At 30.8% G+C, this 17,987-nt stretch overlaps 1 protein-coding gene across 1 annotated transcript; it reads left to right on the top strand.

Moving 5' to 3' along the window:
* The first annotated feature begins 506 nt into the window (after positions 1-506).
* On the top strand, positions 507-6,660 carry LOC108462835 (protein NUCLEOLAR COMPLEX ASSOCIATED 4). Its single transcript, XM_017762740.2, has 15 exons — positions 507-1,000; positions 1,250-1,342; positions 1,453-1,526; positions 1,870-1,931; positions 2,029-2,080; positions 2,430-2,530; positions 2,744-2,838; positions 3,009-3,110; positions 3,250-3,308; positions 3,389-3,563; positions 4,001-4,174; positions 4,307-4,418; positions 5,083-5,140; positions 5,220-5,325; positions 6,271-6,660. Exons 1-15 carry the CDS (start codon positions 638-640, stop codon positions 6,448-6,450), a joined length of 1,806 nt encoding a protein of 601 aa, XP_017618229.1. The 5' UTR covers positions 507-637; the 3' UTR covers positions 6,451-6,660.
* The last annotated feature ends 11,327 nt before the right edge of the window (positions 6,661-17,987 follow it).

The raw sequence follows: 17,987 nt of genomic DNA, 5'->3' as shown, positions 1-17,987 counted from the left end.
GAGAAATGCTTGTTTAGGTGAGTCATTTTGGTTTTTTGGCAATTTGAAAATCTAAATATTAGAAGTCTGTCCACGCTCAACGCACCAAATTGTATAGTATTTTAAAGTGTGTGTCCTCTTCAAAAGGGTTAAATTATGTATTTATATTATATGATTACTGTTCATGGACGTGATATCGTAGGTAGGTCCCCATGCATGTCAACACATACCATACTCTAGGGTTAACGTGTGCTTTCTAGATGTGGGTTCGCCTACATGGTGATGTGAACCCACATCGTGCATGGTGGTGTAAACCCACATCATGCGATCTTATAGAGAGGTGTGAATACCAAGTAGCGGGTTGGTAATAACAAGTACCATAACATTATTATAGTAACTAAAAAAAAGTACCACCATTAGCCTTTACCAGTTTGGTGAAAAAGAAAAATCAAATTCGAAAATATTAATGACTAACTTGTAGCTTCTTTTTAGTTAAAAGCGTTGGTAGTGGAATTTGGCTTAAATTTAAAAAGAGTTTGGACTTTGAATATTGGTCGAGATTGGGCCGACAGAAAAACCTAAAACCCTCTTAACTCTTCTATGTAGTTAGTCTTTCCTTCTTTCGTTCCCTCCAAACCAGAACTCAGTTTCATCAACAATGGCATCGATTCTTGCAAAGAAGCCAAAAAAGATGAAGTTGAAAGAGTTGAAAACACTAGGCCAACAACTCCTCTCTTCACGAGCTCACATAAATAATCTTCCGTTGCTCCTCGGTTTCATATCGCCGTCGTCGCCGCCGCCATACGTTCTGGAATCACTTCTCTCGCTGCAGTCCTTCTTCACCACGGTGCTCGCCGACCTACCTCCCTCTCAGTCTTCGAAGAAACGTCCGCGTATAGACGATTCAGCTAAACAGGATCCCGAGTTTATTTACAGGACCTGGCTGAGATCAAAGTTTGATGAATTCGTTACGTTGTTGATTGAAGTTTTGATTTCGCCCGATACGGAAGACGCTTTAAGAGTAAGTTCTCTTTTTTCTTTGATTCTTTTGCTGAAATTTGAGATTTGGTTCTAAATTTGACAGCAAATTAATAATACTGCCACCATTGTAAAAGTGAGATGTGAACTTCTTAAAAGAAACACTCAAGCATATATATACATAAATATTAAACATTAGTTGAATATTTTCTGTGTTATCGAATAAGTCAACTAAATTTTTTTTCTTTCTAATTTGAACTTGACCGCATCCTTTTGTTTGATTTTCTTTTAGGAAATCTTATTGGATTCATTCATGGAATTCGTGAAGCTCGGAAATGGAGGAAGCTTTTACTCCTCTATTTATCACAAATTGCTGCGCAGCATCGTAAGTTTTATTTACCTGGAATCTATAGTTAAACTTATGCTTCTATGTTGTTTATACTTATTTCCTGTTACCTTTTATTATAGGTTTGTAATTGGTTCTAATATTTTCAGGTTAACTCTCCAACACCTGTTGATTTTTTATCAGAGTTGCTTGCATTGAAGTATTTTAAGTACATTGATGTCCGGTATGATTCAAACTTTCCGTGGCCATTAAATGCCTAAATCTAACGTGTTGTTGCGAAGCTTCACTGTTTTAAGTTAGTTAAATTGTGTCTGTGTTCTAATTCCTTTCCTTTATTGGTTTTGGATTCAATGCTACTATCAGGTTATAGTTATGGATGGAAGAGATGATAGTGCATTCTAGTTGTAAATTCAGTTGTTTCTCTTACTTTATTTTCTGCTTGTTGGATTCCCGTCCACAGCACAAATTTGTAGTGGCCTTGATTTTTATGTTAATTTCAGATTGTCTGGGAGAAGTGTAATTTTTTGCTTCATGTTAAACGATAAATTCGGTTTTCTCTTTCGCAGGTACTTTACCTTCATTAGCTTGGAAAAACTTGCTAAAGCTTTGGACACAAAAGATACCGCTGGTACCTTTTAGTCTCAGTTTTTATTCCAAAATATCTCTTCAAAGATTCTTTTTTAGAACTTCGTCTGATTTATTTTCTGTTATTTTTCCTGGTGAAGACGACGAAACAGTGGGTGGAGATGGTGACAGCGGGAGTCAATCAAGAGAAAGGTTAGATTTGGCCAGCATATTGACAATATCTTTGTAAATACTCTTTTTACTATTTTGATGTGGATTGTTAAAACATATCTACTTAAAAATCTATTTTACTGAACAATGAACTTTGGAATGGTAAATGAAATAGCAATTCCTTTTGCAGCTGATTACCTATTCTCCTCTTTCCTTGGTTGTGGTCTTTGTCAAGTTACTGTCTGCTTGTCACCTCTATGCTTTTACTAAATGACTTAAAAGAATTTACAATAACCTTACTTTCTCCCATGTCACTTTAAAATGCTGGATGGTTGTTGTAATCGCAATAAGAGAATGGAAGGTTGCTGAATTACTGCAATGTTTGTTGCAGCATGGAGCTTTCTATTCACAAGATACATTATATCATATCTCACATCCCCCCTTTGGAAGGCAATGATGGAAAATCCGAGTATGAGATGTGGAGTGGATCAGGTGAGAGATTATGATTCATTCTTTCCATTGGCCTGGATAACACTATTAGCTGCAACTTAATATTATTTTTCAGGGTTTGCTGTGCTTGATTTGCAGTGTTAGTGATCTTAGAAAGTTTTTGACAATTAAACACAAACTTTCCTTCTAAATTGTGTAGCAAATGTGCTTCTTTATTGGAGAAGCAAAATTTATCTATTTTTCTGTATTAAACAGGGCTTCCATCTAATGAAGAACATGATAAAAAAAAGCTCTCTAAGGCTCAAAAGGCGGAAGATAAAGGGTGGAAGGCTGAGAAACAAACCAATAATGTAGGTTATCAGTTATTTATTCCGAGGCAGATGTTTCCATCATTTCCATTTAGATTTAGTTGCATATCTGTAGATAGTCTGCCTTGTGTTGCTTATCTGCATCAACATTTTGAAATATTAAATTGTCCCTTTTCATGTGTTTTCTGTGGGGTGGGATGTGATGCATTCAGGTGTTGTCTCCAGCCTCAATTGCCAAGAAGATGAAACTGAAGTTTACTAAAGCATGGATTTCGTTCCTCAGACTAACGATCCCTGTAAATGTATACAAGGAGGTAAACTCTAAAGCCGTTTTACTGTTTTCAACTGATATTAAGTGCTTGCTTCTTGGCCTTAGCTTTGGTGGTATGCTTGGCATTACTGTATGTATTTTCTCATACTTGTTCTTATTGAGTCCCACATGTGCTTTCTCAGGTTCTTGCCACTCTTCATCAGGCAGTCATCCCTCATTTGTCTAATCCTATAATTTTATGGTAAGTAATCTAACCCTATCAGTTTTAGCTCTTATTGGCATGTTCTCACAGTAATCTGATTTATTAACCAAAATGTGTAGTGATTTCTTAACAAAATCATACGATATTGGTGGCGTTGTTAGTGTCATGGCGCTTAGCAGCCTCTTCATCCTAATGACACAACATGGTTTAGAGTACCCAAATTTCTATGAAAAGCTTTATGCGCTTTTATCACCTTCTATCTTCATGGCAAAACATAGAGCAAAGTTTTTTCAGGTAATACGAAATTGCTAAACTATCTCATTGTTCTTCTCTTTTATAAGTTCACTTATCTGTCTTGCAGTTCAACTTTGGTAATAATGCAAATGCTGAAACTATACTTAACTTCCGAGAAACTGCAAGTGTATCTACTTGTGCTTTGACCTTGATACTAAAGTTTGAACATAGATCCCGCAACCTTCTCGTTGATGGTTTTCGTTCTCCAAAATTCCCATTTTTTTTTATTTCAGTTGTGCTTCATAGACTACTTACTACTGGTGCTAAAAAAACAAGACACTTAACATGTTTCTTGTTTGAAGCATCAAGGTCCCGAGCACGGTTGTCTGTCCCTTATTGTCTAGAATCTAGAACATTGTAGGATTTCGCTATCGACTAAAAAGTTATGCCGCAATTATTATCTTCTAGTTACATATGTTTTCTTCCTTGTTTCGCAGCTTCTTGATTCTTGCCTTAAGTCACCACTTCTTCCTGCGTATTTGGCTGCTGCTTTTGCTAAGAAATTAAGTAGACTGTCGATTTGTGTGCCTCCTTCTGGAGAATTGGTTATCATTGCTTTGATTCATAACCTTTTACGTCGACATCCATCAATTAACTGTTTGGTGCACAAGGTATTACTGCATTCTTATTATTTAAAGAATTTTTAATTGAACTTCCTTTGCATAAGTGCAACGAAAATTATCAATTTGGCTTGTACAATTCTTTCTCCCAGGGAAATGATTTTTTCCTTTTTGGCGTTGTAGGAAGATGGTGATGAAAGTGAAGAGGATAAAAATGATTCCGGATCTGAGAAAAGACCTGGTATTGATCATTTTAATAGCGAGGAGAGCAATTCTATAAAATCTAATGCCATGAGTAAGTATCTTTTCAGCATGTTTTATTTACATCAAATTAAACCTAGTTGCCTTTAACATATGTGGGTTGGACTCTTCATGCTTCTTGAATTATCGCGTGCTACACATGGATATAGTGATATGATTTCCAAGGATCCTCCAAATATATTGGAAAGCTTAGAAAAACCTAACCAGACCTTTGTTGGATACATACCCGTAGTGGACAGTAACACCCAAGTTTGAGGAACATAGTCCTCAACTGCCCTAGCATACTTCAAGTGTTGAATGTAGTACAAATGTTCCATTTTACCTCGATAAAATGGAAAATATTTAGTACAAATGTTATAGCCTGACTGTCCAAGAACTAATGTGTATTCTTTCTTGAATAATAAACATGTTTTGCGTCTTGATTTCGACTTTACTGATTAACTTCAGAGGTTGGGTTGTTTTCCACCTTCCAATTTGGAATGGAATTGGGTTTCACTGATAACATGCAAAAAGTCCAAGCTTCCTACGAACCATTTGGAGCCTTTTGAATGATAAAAATCTTGAATATGCACTATTCCACTGTACAACTAATCCTTTTTGTCTATAATTCGTGATTGTACACCCAATAGGCCATCTATAAGTTTTGGGCGGTCAACATTCCTTGACGGGATTTTACATGTCGATGTTTCTTTAAACAGGAAGTTCTCTTTGGGAAATTGACACCCTTCGACACCATTACTGCCCACCTGTATCAAGGTAAAAACACAGTGTTTTTATCCTTCGAAACACTACATGCATATCAAACCTAATGTTTTCAGTTTCCTTGTTCTTCCAGGTTTGTTTTGTCATTGGAGAATGATTTGACGGTTCGATCCAAAACCACTGAAATGGACATCAAAGATTTTAGTTCTGGTTCATATGCAACAATATTTGGGGACGAGGTAAATATCATCTTTATCAATTAGATGAAAATGTTAAGTATGACATTTGAGAATAAAGCTTTCATGATTCCTTACCGAATTCTATTTGTTATTTTAAATATATGACCCGAAACTATAAGTTGTTCAATTTTGGAATGGGCTTTTATGTTAGGAAAGGCTACAAGCTTTCAAGAGGTTAAAATATGCCATCAATCCTTGTACTTTGATAAAATTTGAGTTTTAGTTCTTATACTTGAAAAGTTAAACTAAGTCCTCTTACTTTTTTTTTATTTTTAAATTCTAGTTCAATCATTAATATTGTTTGTATATTCTATAAAAATTTGCCAACTTAGCATGTTGATTAGGCAATCCCTGTACAACTTTCCATACGAATGATGGAAAATACACAAGCTAAGTTGATAAATTTTGACAGGAAATATGAACAATATTAATAATTAGACTAGAACTTTTTAAATCCAAAAGGAGGATTTAATTTTTATCAGGGACTAAATTTCCATTTTTTGATTGGCAAAGTTTAGGGACTGGCAGCATATTTCAACCCCTTAAAAACAAATCTTTCATGGCTCTAGTCTATGTTCCATACTTCATAGCATGTTCATGAATATTTAAGTCAAAATATGCTATAAGTCCTTGTATTTTGGCAAAGTTGGATATTTAGTCCTGAACTTAAAAAAAAGTTAAAATTAATCTCTCTTATACTTTTTTGATTTAAAATTTCTAGTCCTGTCAAATATGCTTTTCTATGTTCATAATGATTTACTTCTGCATGCGTATATTGACGAGAAATACTAAGGATATCAAGATTAGCATCTTTAAAGTGAAGGTAGAAGATTTAAGAGAGATTGATGGAATATTTTGATAGTAAATTTTAAAAATAAAGTCGGGATAACGTAGGTTCTGATATGCACTTTCAATTAATTAATATTTCTTTATATGCACGCACAGATACGACGTCGGGTAAAGCAGGTTCCTTTGGCTTTTTATAAAGCAACGCCAACATCTTTGTTTCCGGAGTCTGAATTTTGTGGTTGGACCTTCACATACGAAGGAAGCAATGAAATTAAGGAGCAGAAAACAGTTGAAGAAGATGATGCCTCTACAAAACGACAGCGGATCGAATGCTGATGTTCATGACTTGTTTCTTAGGGAGGATCGTAATTCATATATAGTTTTGACCAACTTGGACACTTTTTTGAGTTTTTAACCCGTCTTTAAATATATTTTTTGATTGAAATTTATATGTCTAATCTTATATCTGAATTTGTGTGATTTAATTGTGAAATTATTAAAAAGTTTATTTAAGTCTCATATATTCTTTTACTTTAGAAAATAGAATCATGTCTCAACTCCTTTCATGAGTTTTTTTGTTTGTTTGTTAGATCGGTCTTTTTAAATTCCGTTATATGATACTTTTTTTTTTTTTGCATTGGATATAGAATATTTTACTTTTGTATATACGAGGAAATCTTGAATTTTTTTTTAATATTTAGATCTAATGTCAAATGATTTTAAAATGTCCTATTTTTTTTTCAATCTATGTTTTATTAAAATATTTGAGATTTGTTTAAAAAGAAATTAAGTGAGGGCTAATGGGTTAAGTGAGGTTGAGTTTATGTATGATATTAATATATTTTATATTTGTTTAAGTTTAGTTTGACTTAAAATATGAACTTAAAATTTTGCCTAATTATGTCTATATTTGTAAATGGTTAATTTAAGTCTATTTTAGACTCATACATTTTTTAAATTTTAAAAAATATATTTATACTGTTTTTAATTTAATAAATAATAGTTTTGTATATTTTTATTTATTAAGATTTTATATACAGTCACCTTAGCAATTTTTAATGTTTACACAATAATAGCATGTAATATCATTATAGATTTAATTTTTATGTGTTATAAATTACATAATTTATAAAAATAACATAAAACATTAATAACTTAAAAATATATTGATGAGCTCGGCTTTGAATGTTCAAGCCTAAATTCAACTCATATTTTAAACGGACTTAATTTCTTGTTCAAGAATATTTTTCAAGGTTTGATCCATTTAACAAAATAAGCCTTAATTTTTACCCAGGTCTATTATTTAAGTCTTGTATTTTATTAAAATTCTTTATTTTTATCCAATCTCTGAGTTTAGAGGAATAACGTGAACATGAGTTGGTCTAATTAAAACCTGAAGATTAAAAATTAAAGTGATAAAAGGGATTTCAAGAGTAAATTAGTTGGAATGTAAAAGATATTTATGAAATTAAAATATATAATTTTAAAAAAATCGTAAGATAAGTGGGCCGAATCTATCTAGATTCGTACCTAACCTAACACAATTTAATAAAAAGTAGACCTACCCCACTAAATTTAAGAAGAAAAATATTTAATTTTTAAAATAACTAACTTAATCCATCAATCTTGAATTATAATGGATTAAATGTATTTAATATTTAATATTTGATAAATTTAATTAGTAAAATGGATCCATCGATATTTTTCTTCTCTTATTTCAATCATTTTATTTGTTTAGAGTCAAAAGAAATTAGCCTAATAAAAATTTAACACAATATTAAAAATCTAAGGAGTCCAAAGTTATTATGAATGTTTATTTTTATTCAATATAAAAGAAATTAATAAAATAATTTTTTTATATTTTAAAAATCAGATTGATTTATTTGAATTATATACAACATATTTAAAATAAACAATAAATATAGAGTTAAGTGAGTCAAATAAGTGAATCTAAATAGATAAGACTTTTGTTCACCACTATCTCCTATCAACACATGCTCTAATAAATTTTTTTACTAAATATGAAAAGAAAACCAAAAGGCAAAAGTAGCACAAACAAGAAAGTGGGGACACATCATTTTCACCCAAACCTTATTTCTTCTTTTCTCCTAACAGACAATCAATCATAAAAATCTTATATATATAATTCTCTTAATCGTTACTAAATATAAACTATAAATTTAAATTTCGAAATATGAAACTCAAAGCTGACTATAAACTCTACCCTTAAATTTTGAATTAAAATCTTAAACCTTAAAATGGAATAATTATAATTGTTTTTAATAATATTTGAATATTTATTTATAAGTTTTTCATTATTTTTTTAACTTAATGATAATGTGTCGTGTTATTATTATTATTTAATAATGATGATGTATGAAACTTATACACTAATGGTAGGGGTGATATTGATTTGGTTCGACCATCGTAATTTGATTCAACTTGGTTTGATTCTCGATTTTCTATATTAATTTATTTTTAAACTTATTTTGACAAAATGAGCTCTGTTTTATAACTTATGAATACTATTTGAAAAAAAATCAAAACATTTTTCATAAATATTTATAAAAATAATAATTTTCACTATTTTCATATCATAAAAATATTAATTATATATTAAATAAAAAATAAAATTCAGTTCAATTTTTACATTTCATAAACCGTCCAAACACTTAGATTGAAGTTAGTTTTGATTTTTCTTGCTAACATAATATATTAAAATTATTCCATAAAAAGAAACTCCTTTATACAAATAGTGATTTTATTAGACTAAAAATATATTGTTTTAAATTATACCCTAATAGTTAGTTTCATTCAAAGAGGATTATGAAATTAGAGTAAACTATAAAAATGTTTAAAACCAAAAAGCATTCTTATTATTATAACTTGGAAAGGAAATTTCCCATTGTTTTATTGGACACTATCATTGTTTTCCTTAATGATCTGTATCCATTTGAGTTTTTCTTTTTGGTTGAGAAAAGTCAATAACTTTTATTATGTAGTGAGTAATTTAATATAAAATATTATTCTTTATAGAAAATATTATTCTTTAATATTAAATTGATATAAAAATATCGATTGAGTTTTAATTCAATTGGCATAAATATTATTGTCAATGTAGGATGACGTGGGTTTGAGTATGTTGAAACACATTATCTTTCTATTTATGGGTTGGGAAAGAACTATAGATAATTTAGGTATTGTGTAAAAAAAAAATACATATTTGTCATTCAAGTATTTTCTAACTAAACTACTGTTATGCTTATTCAAATCCATTACAGTTTACATGTGATGTTAATATTATTTTATATATTTGGTTAAAGATATTGGGCTTTTTTTATTATAAAAATAACTTCAAAAATTTTTTAAATGACCTATTTTTTAATAAAATACGAAAATAACTCAAAATCTACAGTAAAAGTTGGTGGAGCTAAAGTGTTTGGCCCCACCAACATGCCACGTCAGTAATCTATATTAAAAAATTAATTTTTTGATAGAATTATATAGAATTGTGCCATTTGTATAAATACTAAAAAAATATTATGATTTTTAAAAATATAAGGGGTTTAAGTAAATTTACTTTTTTTGGTGGATCACACCACCAAATTCTAAGACAGTAGCCTATCTGCCTATTGAAACAAGTAAATTTTTTACTTTTTTTTTTCATTCATGTTTACTTCTTCTGATTCTTTGTCTTTTATCCTTTCTTTTTGTTTCTCTTTTAAGTTTTTATTTTTGAAATGTATATTTTAAACGTTTTATAACATTATTTTTAAAAATTTTAAATATATTTTTTAAAATTATTTTTTAAAATTATTCTTTAATTTTGAAATATATTTTAATAATATAAAAATTTAAAATATATTATTTTTAAAGATATGACCTTTCAAATTTATTATTTGTTTTATAATATTTTAAATTTAAATTTATTTAATTTTAAATACAACTTTTAACATATATTTTTAATTATTTTTAAAGATATTCAAACGTATTTTTTAAATTCCATTTAAAATTTTTAAAAATAATATTTTATTTAAAAAGTAAAAATTGAATTGATTGAAAAAATAAAAAAATGATTTATTTGTTAAAAAGGATTTAAAATATTTGTTAAAATTTATATTTAAAATTAAAATTTTAAAATATACATTTAAAATATTATAAAACAAATAATAAATTTAAAATGTCATATCTTTAAAATAATATATTTTAAATGTTTTATAATATTAAAATTATATTTAAAATTTTAAAAATAATATTTAAATTAAAAATTAAAAATATATTTAAAAATTTTAAAAAATAATATTATAAAACATTTAATGTAACACCCCTAACCATCCGTCGCCAGAATAGGATTTCGGAGTATTACTGAAGCTTATCGATCAAACATATATAAATTACAAACATTTCTTATCATATTATATTCAGGTCAAAAATCAATTAAACTCATACATAATGTCCCTTATTCGAGCCCTCGAGGCCCAAAATACTCGTTAGAAACAAATTGGGACTAATTCTGAACCTCAGAGAATTTTTTCAAAAAATATTAAAAATTTTCAAAGCTGCAGGGTTCACACGGCTGTGTGATCAGGCCGTGTGGCTCACACAAGCTGTGTGGCTCACACGGCTAGGAGACACACCCGTGTCTTAGACCGTGTGGGCATTCGAAATAGGGACACACGGTTGTGTTCCAGCTCGTGTCTATACCCGTATAATTCTCTGACTTGGGTCACACGGCCGAACCACACGCCCGTGTGCCAGACCGTGTATCTTTTCTAAATGGCCTCGGACGCCTGTGTGATAGCTGTGTGTCTCATACGGCCTAGTCACACTTCGTGAGTCTGGCCGTGTGGACTCAAAATGTACCTTAAACAACAAGTTTACCATTACCTGCAAGCTTGGACAATAAACAACTCAAAAATTATTCGTTTAATCAATTCAAAACATAATTAAATACATCTAAATCATATCAAACAAACATACTAGGTGCCTAACCAATGTACCCTCATAGGTACCACAATTATATCATCATTTCATATCATTAAAACATCATTCAAATCATCATTTTAAACCATGCCTAATCCAATTTATTTTGCCTAATTCATGAACACTTAAATATTAACTTAATTTCACATGTGTACATATATACCAAACTAACATTATATTTATAACCTCATTTATAAACAATTCACAAAATAATTATTACTTAGACACCCTAGGTACATGCCGACACATTTCAAAATGATAAACATCACCACGTTTGAGTTCAGGATCGCTGTTGGAGCTGAATTGGCGATCAAAATTAAGTACCTAACCTGCGCACGGAAAACAAAATCGTACGCTGAGTAAAATTCAATGGTATTTATATAATTCGAATATTTAAAGACAAAAGATAATATAATATGTACAATTGAATATTAAACACATATTACTGTCTAGTATCATAACTATTATACATTATCATATTTCACTTGTTACATAATATCTCAATACACATATCAAACCATATTTATTTGTACAATGACATTAGTCATTCAATACTCAATTTATGAATACATCATTTCATGCCATACTCAATTCTCATCACTTGCTATATAATAGCTTTTTACAATTCAATCCATATATCATTTAATCAATAATATTATTCATTCCATATCAATCATAGTATCGTTTTATTTAATTATCCCTATTAACACAGCTCGGACTCGGACGGATACACGAATCCAACCACACACCAGTTTGGCACCTAGTGCCTTATCGGATAATCCAAAGTAGTAAATTGACACCCAATGTCTTATCGGTTAAACCGAAGTAAATTGGCACCTAGTGCCTCATCGAATAAATCCGAAGAAATAAATTGACACCCAGTGTCTCATCGACTCAAAGTTGAAGAAATCCCTGAACTCTTCCAATCCTATGGCATGCCATTTATATCCGACTTAGCCCAATACAGTTAATAGGATTCCAATTCACTTTCCAAATACAACCAATATCCAATACTAATTTTTCATATAATCACATATAATCATTTCAATTCAATAATCAATACATTCAATATGTACTTATCTATTCAATCCATTTCAATCAATTATCAAAATATTAATTACTCACCTCAACACTTGCCATATACATTAAATTGAATTATAACAATTAACAACTAAGTTCGGATTATAGAAATACAAACTAGAAATTCTGAGCTATTCCTCGTTGACTTTATCTTTTCCCTTTTTAGACGAAGATTCCGATACAACGTTAGCTACGAAATTAAAACAATTAAAATTCATCAATACAACATAATTCGATTTCATATTAAGTATTTTAATTTTTACTCAATATTTGCCTAAATTCCAATTTAGTCCCTAAACTGAGACTAAATTTTATTACCGAGACTAATTTTTATTCTTCATATTTAATTCTTTATTTTCATGCAAATTCCACTTTAGACTAAATTCAACTCCCTATTTCCACATAAATTTCTAAATTTCAAAATTTCCACAATTTAGTCCCTATTACACAAAATTTACTATTTGTTCTACAATTTAATCCTTTTTCATTTCTAGCTTAAAAATCTATCAATTTAATCCCTAATACTAAAATTATTCAACATTAAAAACACATAAAAACTCAATAATTTCTAAAATTTTGGCATGGGTTGGGTAGTATTTAACACCGAGATTCCAAAAACATAAAAATTACAAGAAAAAAGGGACTAAATTGACTAACCAATTGAACTTGAAAACTTTTGAAACCCTAAAGCCCTTCGTCTCATTCTTTCTCATTTTCTTTCTTTTTTTTTTCTTTCTATTTCGTTTTGCTTTGTTTCTTTTTAATTCACTCTTTTTATTATTTTGTTTTATTATACATTAATATATTATTATATAATATAATATATATACTTGACACTTAAGGTTTCTTTTATAATATATATAATAAATTCAGAAATAATCTACCTTATGCCGCCTCATAAAGAAGCAATGACATAATTGCTTATTTAGTCCTTTTAAATTTTTCTTTAATCTATAAATCAACTTTCACCTTATATGCAATTTAGTCCTTTTACCTAATTACTCTTAATTTATGCAAATTCACTTAACCAAAACCTAATTAACTACACAACTAGCTAAAAATATTTACAAGTCCGATTTAGAGTAACGGAGTCTCGAAAATACACTTTCTTACACCCGTGACTATCGAGTCGTTACAATTCTCCCCCTTAATAAATTTCGTCTTCGAAATTTACCTGAAAAAAGGTGGGGGTACTGAGATCTCATAGTTTCTTTCGGTTCCCAAGTCACTTCCTCAACACTATGACTATGACTACGCCACAACACTTTCACTAACGAAACTCGCTTATTACTCAATTCTTTCACTTCTCGTGCCAAAATTTCAACTGGTTCTTTTTCGTACAACAAATCAAGTTGAATTTCAATATCCTCTGTCGAAATAAAATGAGATGGGTCCGATCGATATCTTCTAAGCATTGAAACGTGATAACCATCATGTATTTTCTGCAATTGCGCAGGCAAAGCTAAACGATATGCAATTGGTCCCACTCTTTCCGTGATATCATACGGTCCAATAAATCAAGGACTCAATTTTCCTTTTCGACCAAATCTCAAAATTTTCTTCCAAAGTGAAATTTTAAGAAATAATTTATCTCTAACAGAATATTTAATATCTCGACGTTTCAAATCTACATATGATTTCTGTCTGTCTAAAGCTGCCTTCAATCTATCTCGAATTTTCTTAACAATTATTCCGTTTCTTGAATTAATTTTGGCCCAATTATTCTTCTTTCACTCAGTTCCATTCAACAAACAGGTGATCGACACTTTCGGCCATATAAGGATTCATATGGAGCCATTTGAATACTTGATTGGAAACTATTATTGTATACAAATTCGGACAAAGGTAAGTAACGCTCCCAACCTGATTCAAAATCAATAACACAAGTATGAAGCATGTCTTCCAAAATCTGAATAACACGCTTAGATTGTTCGTCAGTCTGAGGGTGAAAAGCTGTGCTAAAATTAAGCCGTGTACCAAGAGATTCATGCAACTGTTTCCAAAATCTCGAAATGAACCGCAGATCTCGATCAGAAATTATCGACATAGGGACACCGTGCAATCTCACTATTTATTGAATATAAACTTCAGCAAGCTTTTAAAGTGACCAATCAGTCCTGACCACTATAAAATGAGCCAATTTTGTAAGTCGATAAACAATCACCTAAATAGCATTTTTCTTACTTGCCGATAAAGGTAACCTCGTTACAAAATCCGTCGTGATACAATCCCATTTCCATTCAGGAATAGAAATAGGCTGAAGTAATCCGGTAGGAACTTAATGTTCTGCCTTAACTCGCTGACAAGTTAAACATACTACATATTCAACCACATCTCTTTTCATTCTTGGTGTAACGGCCTAAATTTTAGTGATACCGGAATAGTGATTTGAAATCACTAAATCCGGCATATGAGTTTAGATATTAGTAAGTAAAAGTTAAATGTGGTTTTAGAAATATTTTTGAATTAGTGAAATTATGAATTAAAGGAAATTTATAGACTAAATGAGATAAAAATAAGGTATCGAGACCTCAAATTTATAAACCGAGCCATAAATATTTCAAAAAATATTTATGGAGTGTTAATAAGTTAGTATTAAAGTTTCTTTAAGAAATTTTACCATTTTGATAGTTAATTGAAGAAAAAGGATTGAATGGAATAAAGTACAAAACTATAAAATATGATTAAATAGCTTAAGAGATTATAATAGAAGGAGTTAAAATGTAATAGACCTAAATTAGATGGGTTGACAGCATGAGTGTGCAGGAAAAATAAAAATCAAGTGTTAACAAGGGGCAAAATTGGAAATAGAGTAAAAATTTAATTGTAAAATATGAAATATTAGGTAAATCTAGAGTTTTCTTCATTTTTCTTCATTTTTCTTCATCCTCTCCAGTAAAAACACCATTGAAGGGTTCTTTTAAGCTGGTCTCTCATATTTTTACTACATGTAAGCTCAATTCTTGATTATTTCTTGTAATTTTTGTGTTTTTGAGACTTTTACAACTAGGTCCACTTGTTTAATTCATTAGTTTTTGATTTCATAGGTAATTTTGAAAGTTTCCATGAATAAGTGCTAAAATTTTATGATAGTTTATCATGGAATTGAGGTTTTAATTTTATTATATGATGATTTTATGAAGAGATTTTTATAGAAATCAATTTTTAGGATCTAATTGTGAAAGTTGTTGGAATTAGAGTTTTGTGATGAAATTTTGAGTGTTAAAGGCTTTGAAGTAGTTTAAAATGTCTTGATAAAGTGTTGTTTGAGAGAAATTATCTCAATCTATGAATAAATTGAGTAGGGACTAAATTGTAAAAATTAAAAAGTTTGGGGTGATAGTGTAATTTTGAAAATTTAAGGGCATAAATTGTGAAGTAGAATAGAATTGAAATAGATGCTAATGAAGGAATGATTTTATAATTATAGATCAAGAAAACGAAGTGAATCGTAAAAATGAGAAATTACAAGAATAGTCCCTGAATTTTTACGACTTTTGCAAATTAGCCTAGGTAAGTTCATATGGCTAAATTAAATGTTTTGTTATGAAAATTTCATGAATGCTAAGGTACCTTATTGTTGACGAATACTATCAAATTGTATTAATTACTAAATAATGTTTAACTAAAAGTACAAATTAGTTGGAACAATGGTTTTGAGTGCTTTCATTTTATAACCATGATGAATTGACAGAAAATATGTGATATGTGTTTCCGTATAAGACCATAGCTAGGCTATGGCATCGGTGCAATGTGATACGTGTTCCCATATAAGACCATAGTTGGGCTATGACATCGGTGTGATGTGATAATGTGATTCCGTATAAGACCATATCTGGGATATGGCATCGGTATGATATGTGATCCGTGCAATACCATGGCGGGGTTATGGCTTTGGTGTGTGATATGTGACTATGTGCAAGTCCATGGTTTACCATGGCAATGTGATAATAAATCACTCAATTCCATTATTGTTCCCTAATTTAACTATAGAAGTAAATGAGAAATGGGCCCAAAGGAGTTAAATTCGTGAATAGCAACATGAAAATTATTCAAATGAGCTTATTAATGATTTTGTGATTTACAGGAAGAATTAGTTAAATTAAAAGATATATGATTGTATACAATGTTCAGTAAGATTTATGTTTTTATGCTTATGAGCATACTAAGCTTCTATAAGCTTACTTGTGTATGTTATTTGTTTTGTAGATTGACTTATATACATAAGGAGGATCGGATCTACATCAAGGATCACACTATCTAGGTTTATTCCGGTAGATTTTGTTAAACAACCTTTTGATTTATATGGCATGTATAGGGGTTGATTTGATAATGTGATTATAGGAACGATTAAGTCTGCAAAGTAAGTTGAATGTGATGTTTTGTGTTTGAGAATGAAATATACATGTTTTGGCTTGAAATGATTGATTGGTTATATTTTACTAGTGTATAATTGTGTTTAAGTGTAGGAAATGGATGAAAGGGTGAGAAAACTGGCCTAAAACAGCCTATTTTCGTCCATACGGGTAGACACGCGGGCGTGTGTCTAGGCCGTGTGTGACACACGGTAAGCCCACGGGCGTGTGATATGGCTGTGTGACCCCTGCATCCTTTAATATGAAGTCAGGATAGTATACGGGCAAAAGACACGGCCGTGTGTCTTGATCGTGTGAAGGACACTGGTTTTAAGCATGATCGTGTGTCAAAATTGTGTGAAAATGGCTTAAAAATGGTTAAAAATCAGTTTACCACATGGCCTAGCCACATGGGTGTGTGCCCAGGCTGTGTTCCCAGGCCGTGTGCCCCTCTGATATTTAAGAAATTGCGAGTTAGAATTCCACACGGCCATGTCCCAGGCCACACGGGCATGTGCCTCTATCTTCAAGGAAAAATTTCTAAAGTTGCCAGTTTAATCCCGAACCACTTCCAAAGCATGTATAGGGCCCCGTAAGCCCATATTAGGGACTTTGTGGTGAAATTTTGAAAAGAATTGATTTGGAATGCAAATTTATGACTCGATTTTGTACAAATGCTAGTGTATAAATCCGGTAATGCCTCGTAACCGTATTCCGGTGACGGATATGGGTTAGGGGTGTTACACTTGGCCACCAATAAGATTCTCGCAGATCACGATACATTTTCGTTCCTCCAGGATGCAAAGCAAAAGGACTATCACGAGCTTCGCAAGTAGCAACTCTTTCAATTCAGAAACATCTGGACACAGATTCAGTTATGAAATCTTAAGCAACCACAATCATCAATGCTGAAATTTTCTAATGTACCATTCTGAACCATTTCTCTTTTTTTCGCCAACTTGTCATCTTCTAACTGCGCTGACTTGATTCGATCAAACATCACCGGTTTGATTTTTAATTCATCTAATATGCTTTCATCATCATTGATATTGAGCTGAGCAAACATTGCTCGCAATTCAATCACTGCTTTTCTATTCAACGCATCAGCTACAACATTAGCTTTACCAGAATGATAATCAATAATACAATTAAAATCTTTCAAAAGCTCGACTCAACGACGCTGCTTCAAATTCAACTCCTTTTGAGATAGAAGGTATTTGAGACTCTTATGATCGGTATAAATATAGCATTTTTCATTGTACAAATAGTATTTCCATATCTTTAGAGAAAAACACACAGCAACTAACTTTAAATCATGTGTTGGATAATTGCATTCATGAGCTTTCAACTGGCGAGACGCAAAAGCAATCACTTTCTCATCTTGCATCAAAACACAACCAAGACCGTTCAAACCAGCCAATCCAAGAAAACTACGAATCTCTGACATATTCCTTG

Source organism: Gossypium arboreum, chromosome 13, assembly GCF_025698485.1.
Source record: "Gossypium arboreum isolate Shixiya-1 chromosome 13, ASM2569848v2, whole genome shotgun sequence".
Lineage (NCBI taxonomy): Eukaryota > Viridiplantae > Streptophyta > Magnoliopsida > Malvales > Malvaceae > Gossypium > Gossypium arboreum.
Note: the sequence above shows the minus strand (reverse complement) of the source record. Positions and strands in the feature narration are given on the sequence as shown.

Bases quoted from the DNA above. Each gene is read 5' to 3' on its own strand.
- LOC108462835 (XM_017762740.2), top strand. From the start codon at position 638: ATGGCATCGATTCTTGCAAAGAAGCCAAAAAAGATGAAGTTGAAAGAG. The intron at 3,309-3,388 runs GTAAGTAATCTA...CAAAATGTGTAG, and splicing joins TCTAATCCTATAATTTTATG to TGATTTCTTAACAAAATCAT. The intron at 5,141-5,219 runs GTAAAAACACAG...TTGTTCTTCCAG, and splicing joins TACTGCCCACCTGTATCAAG to GTTTGTTTTGTCATTGGAGA.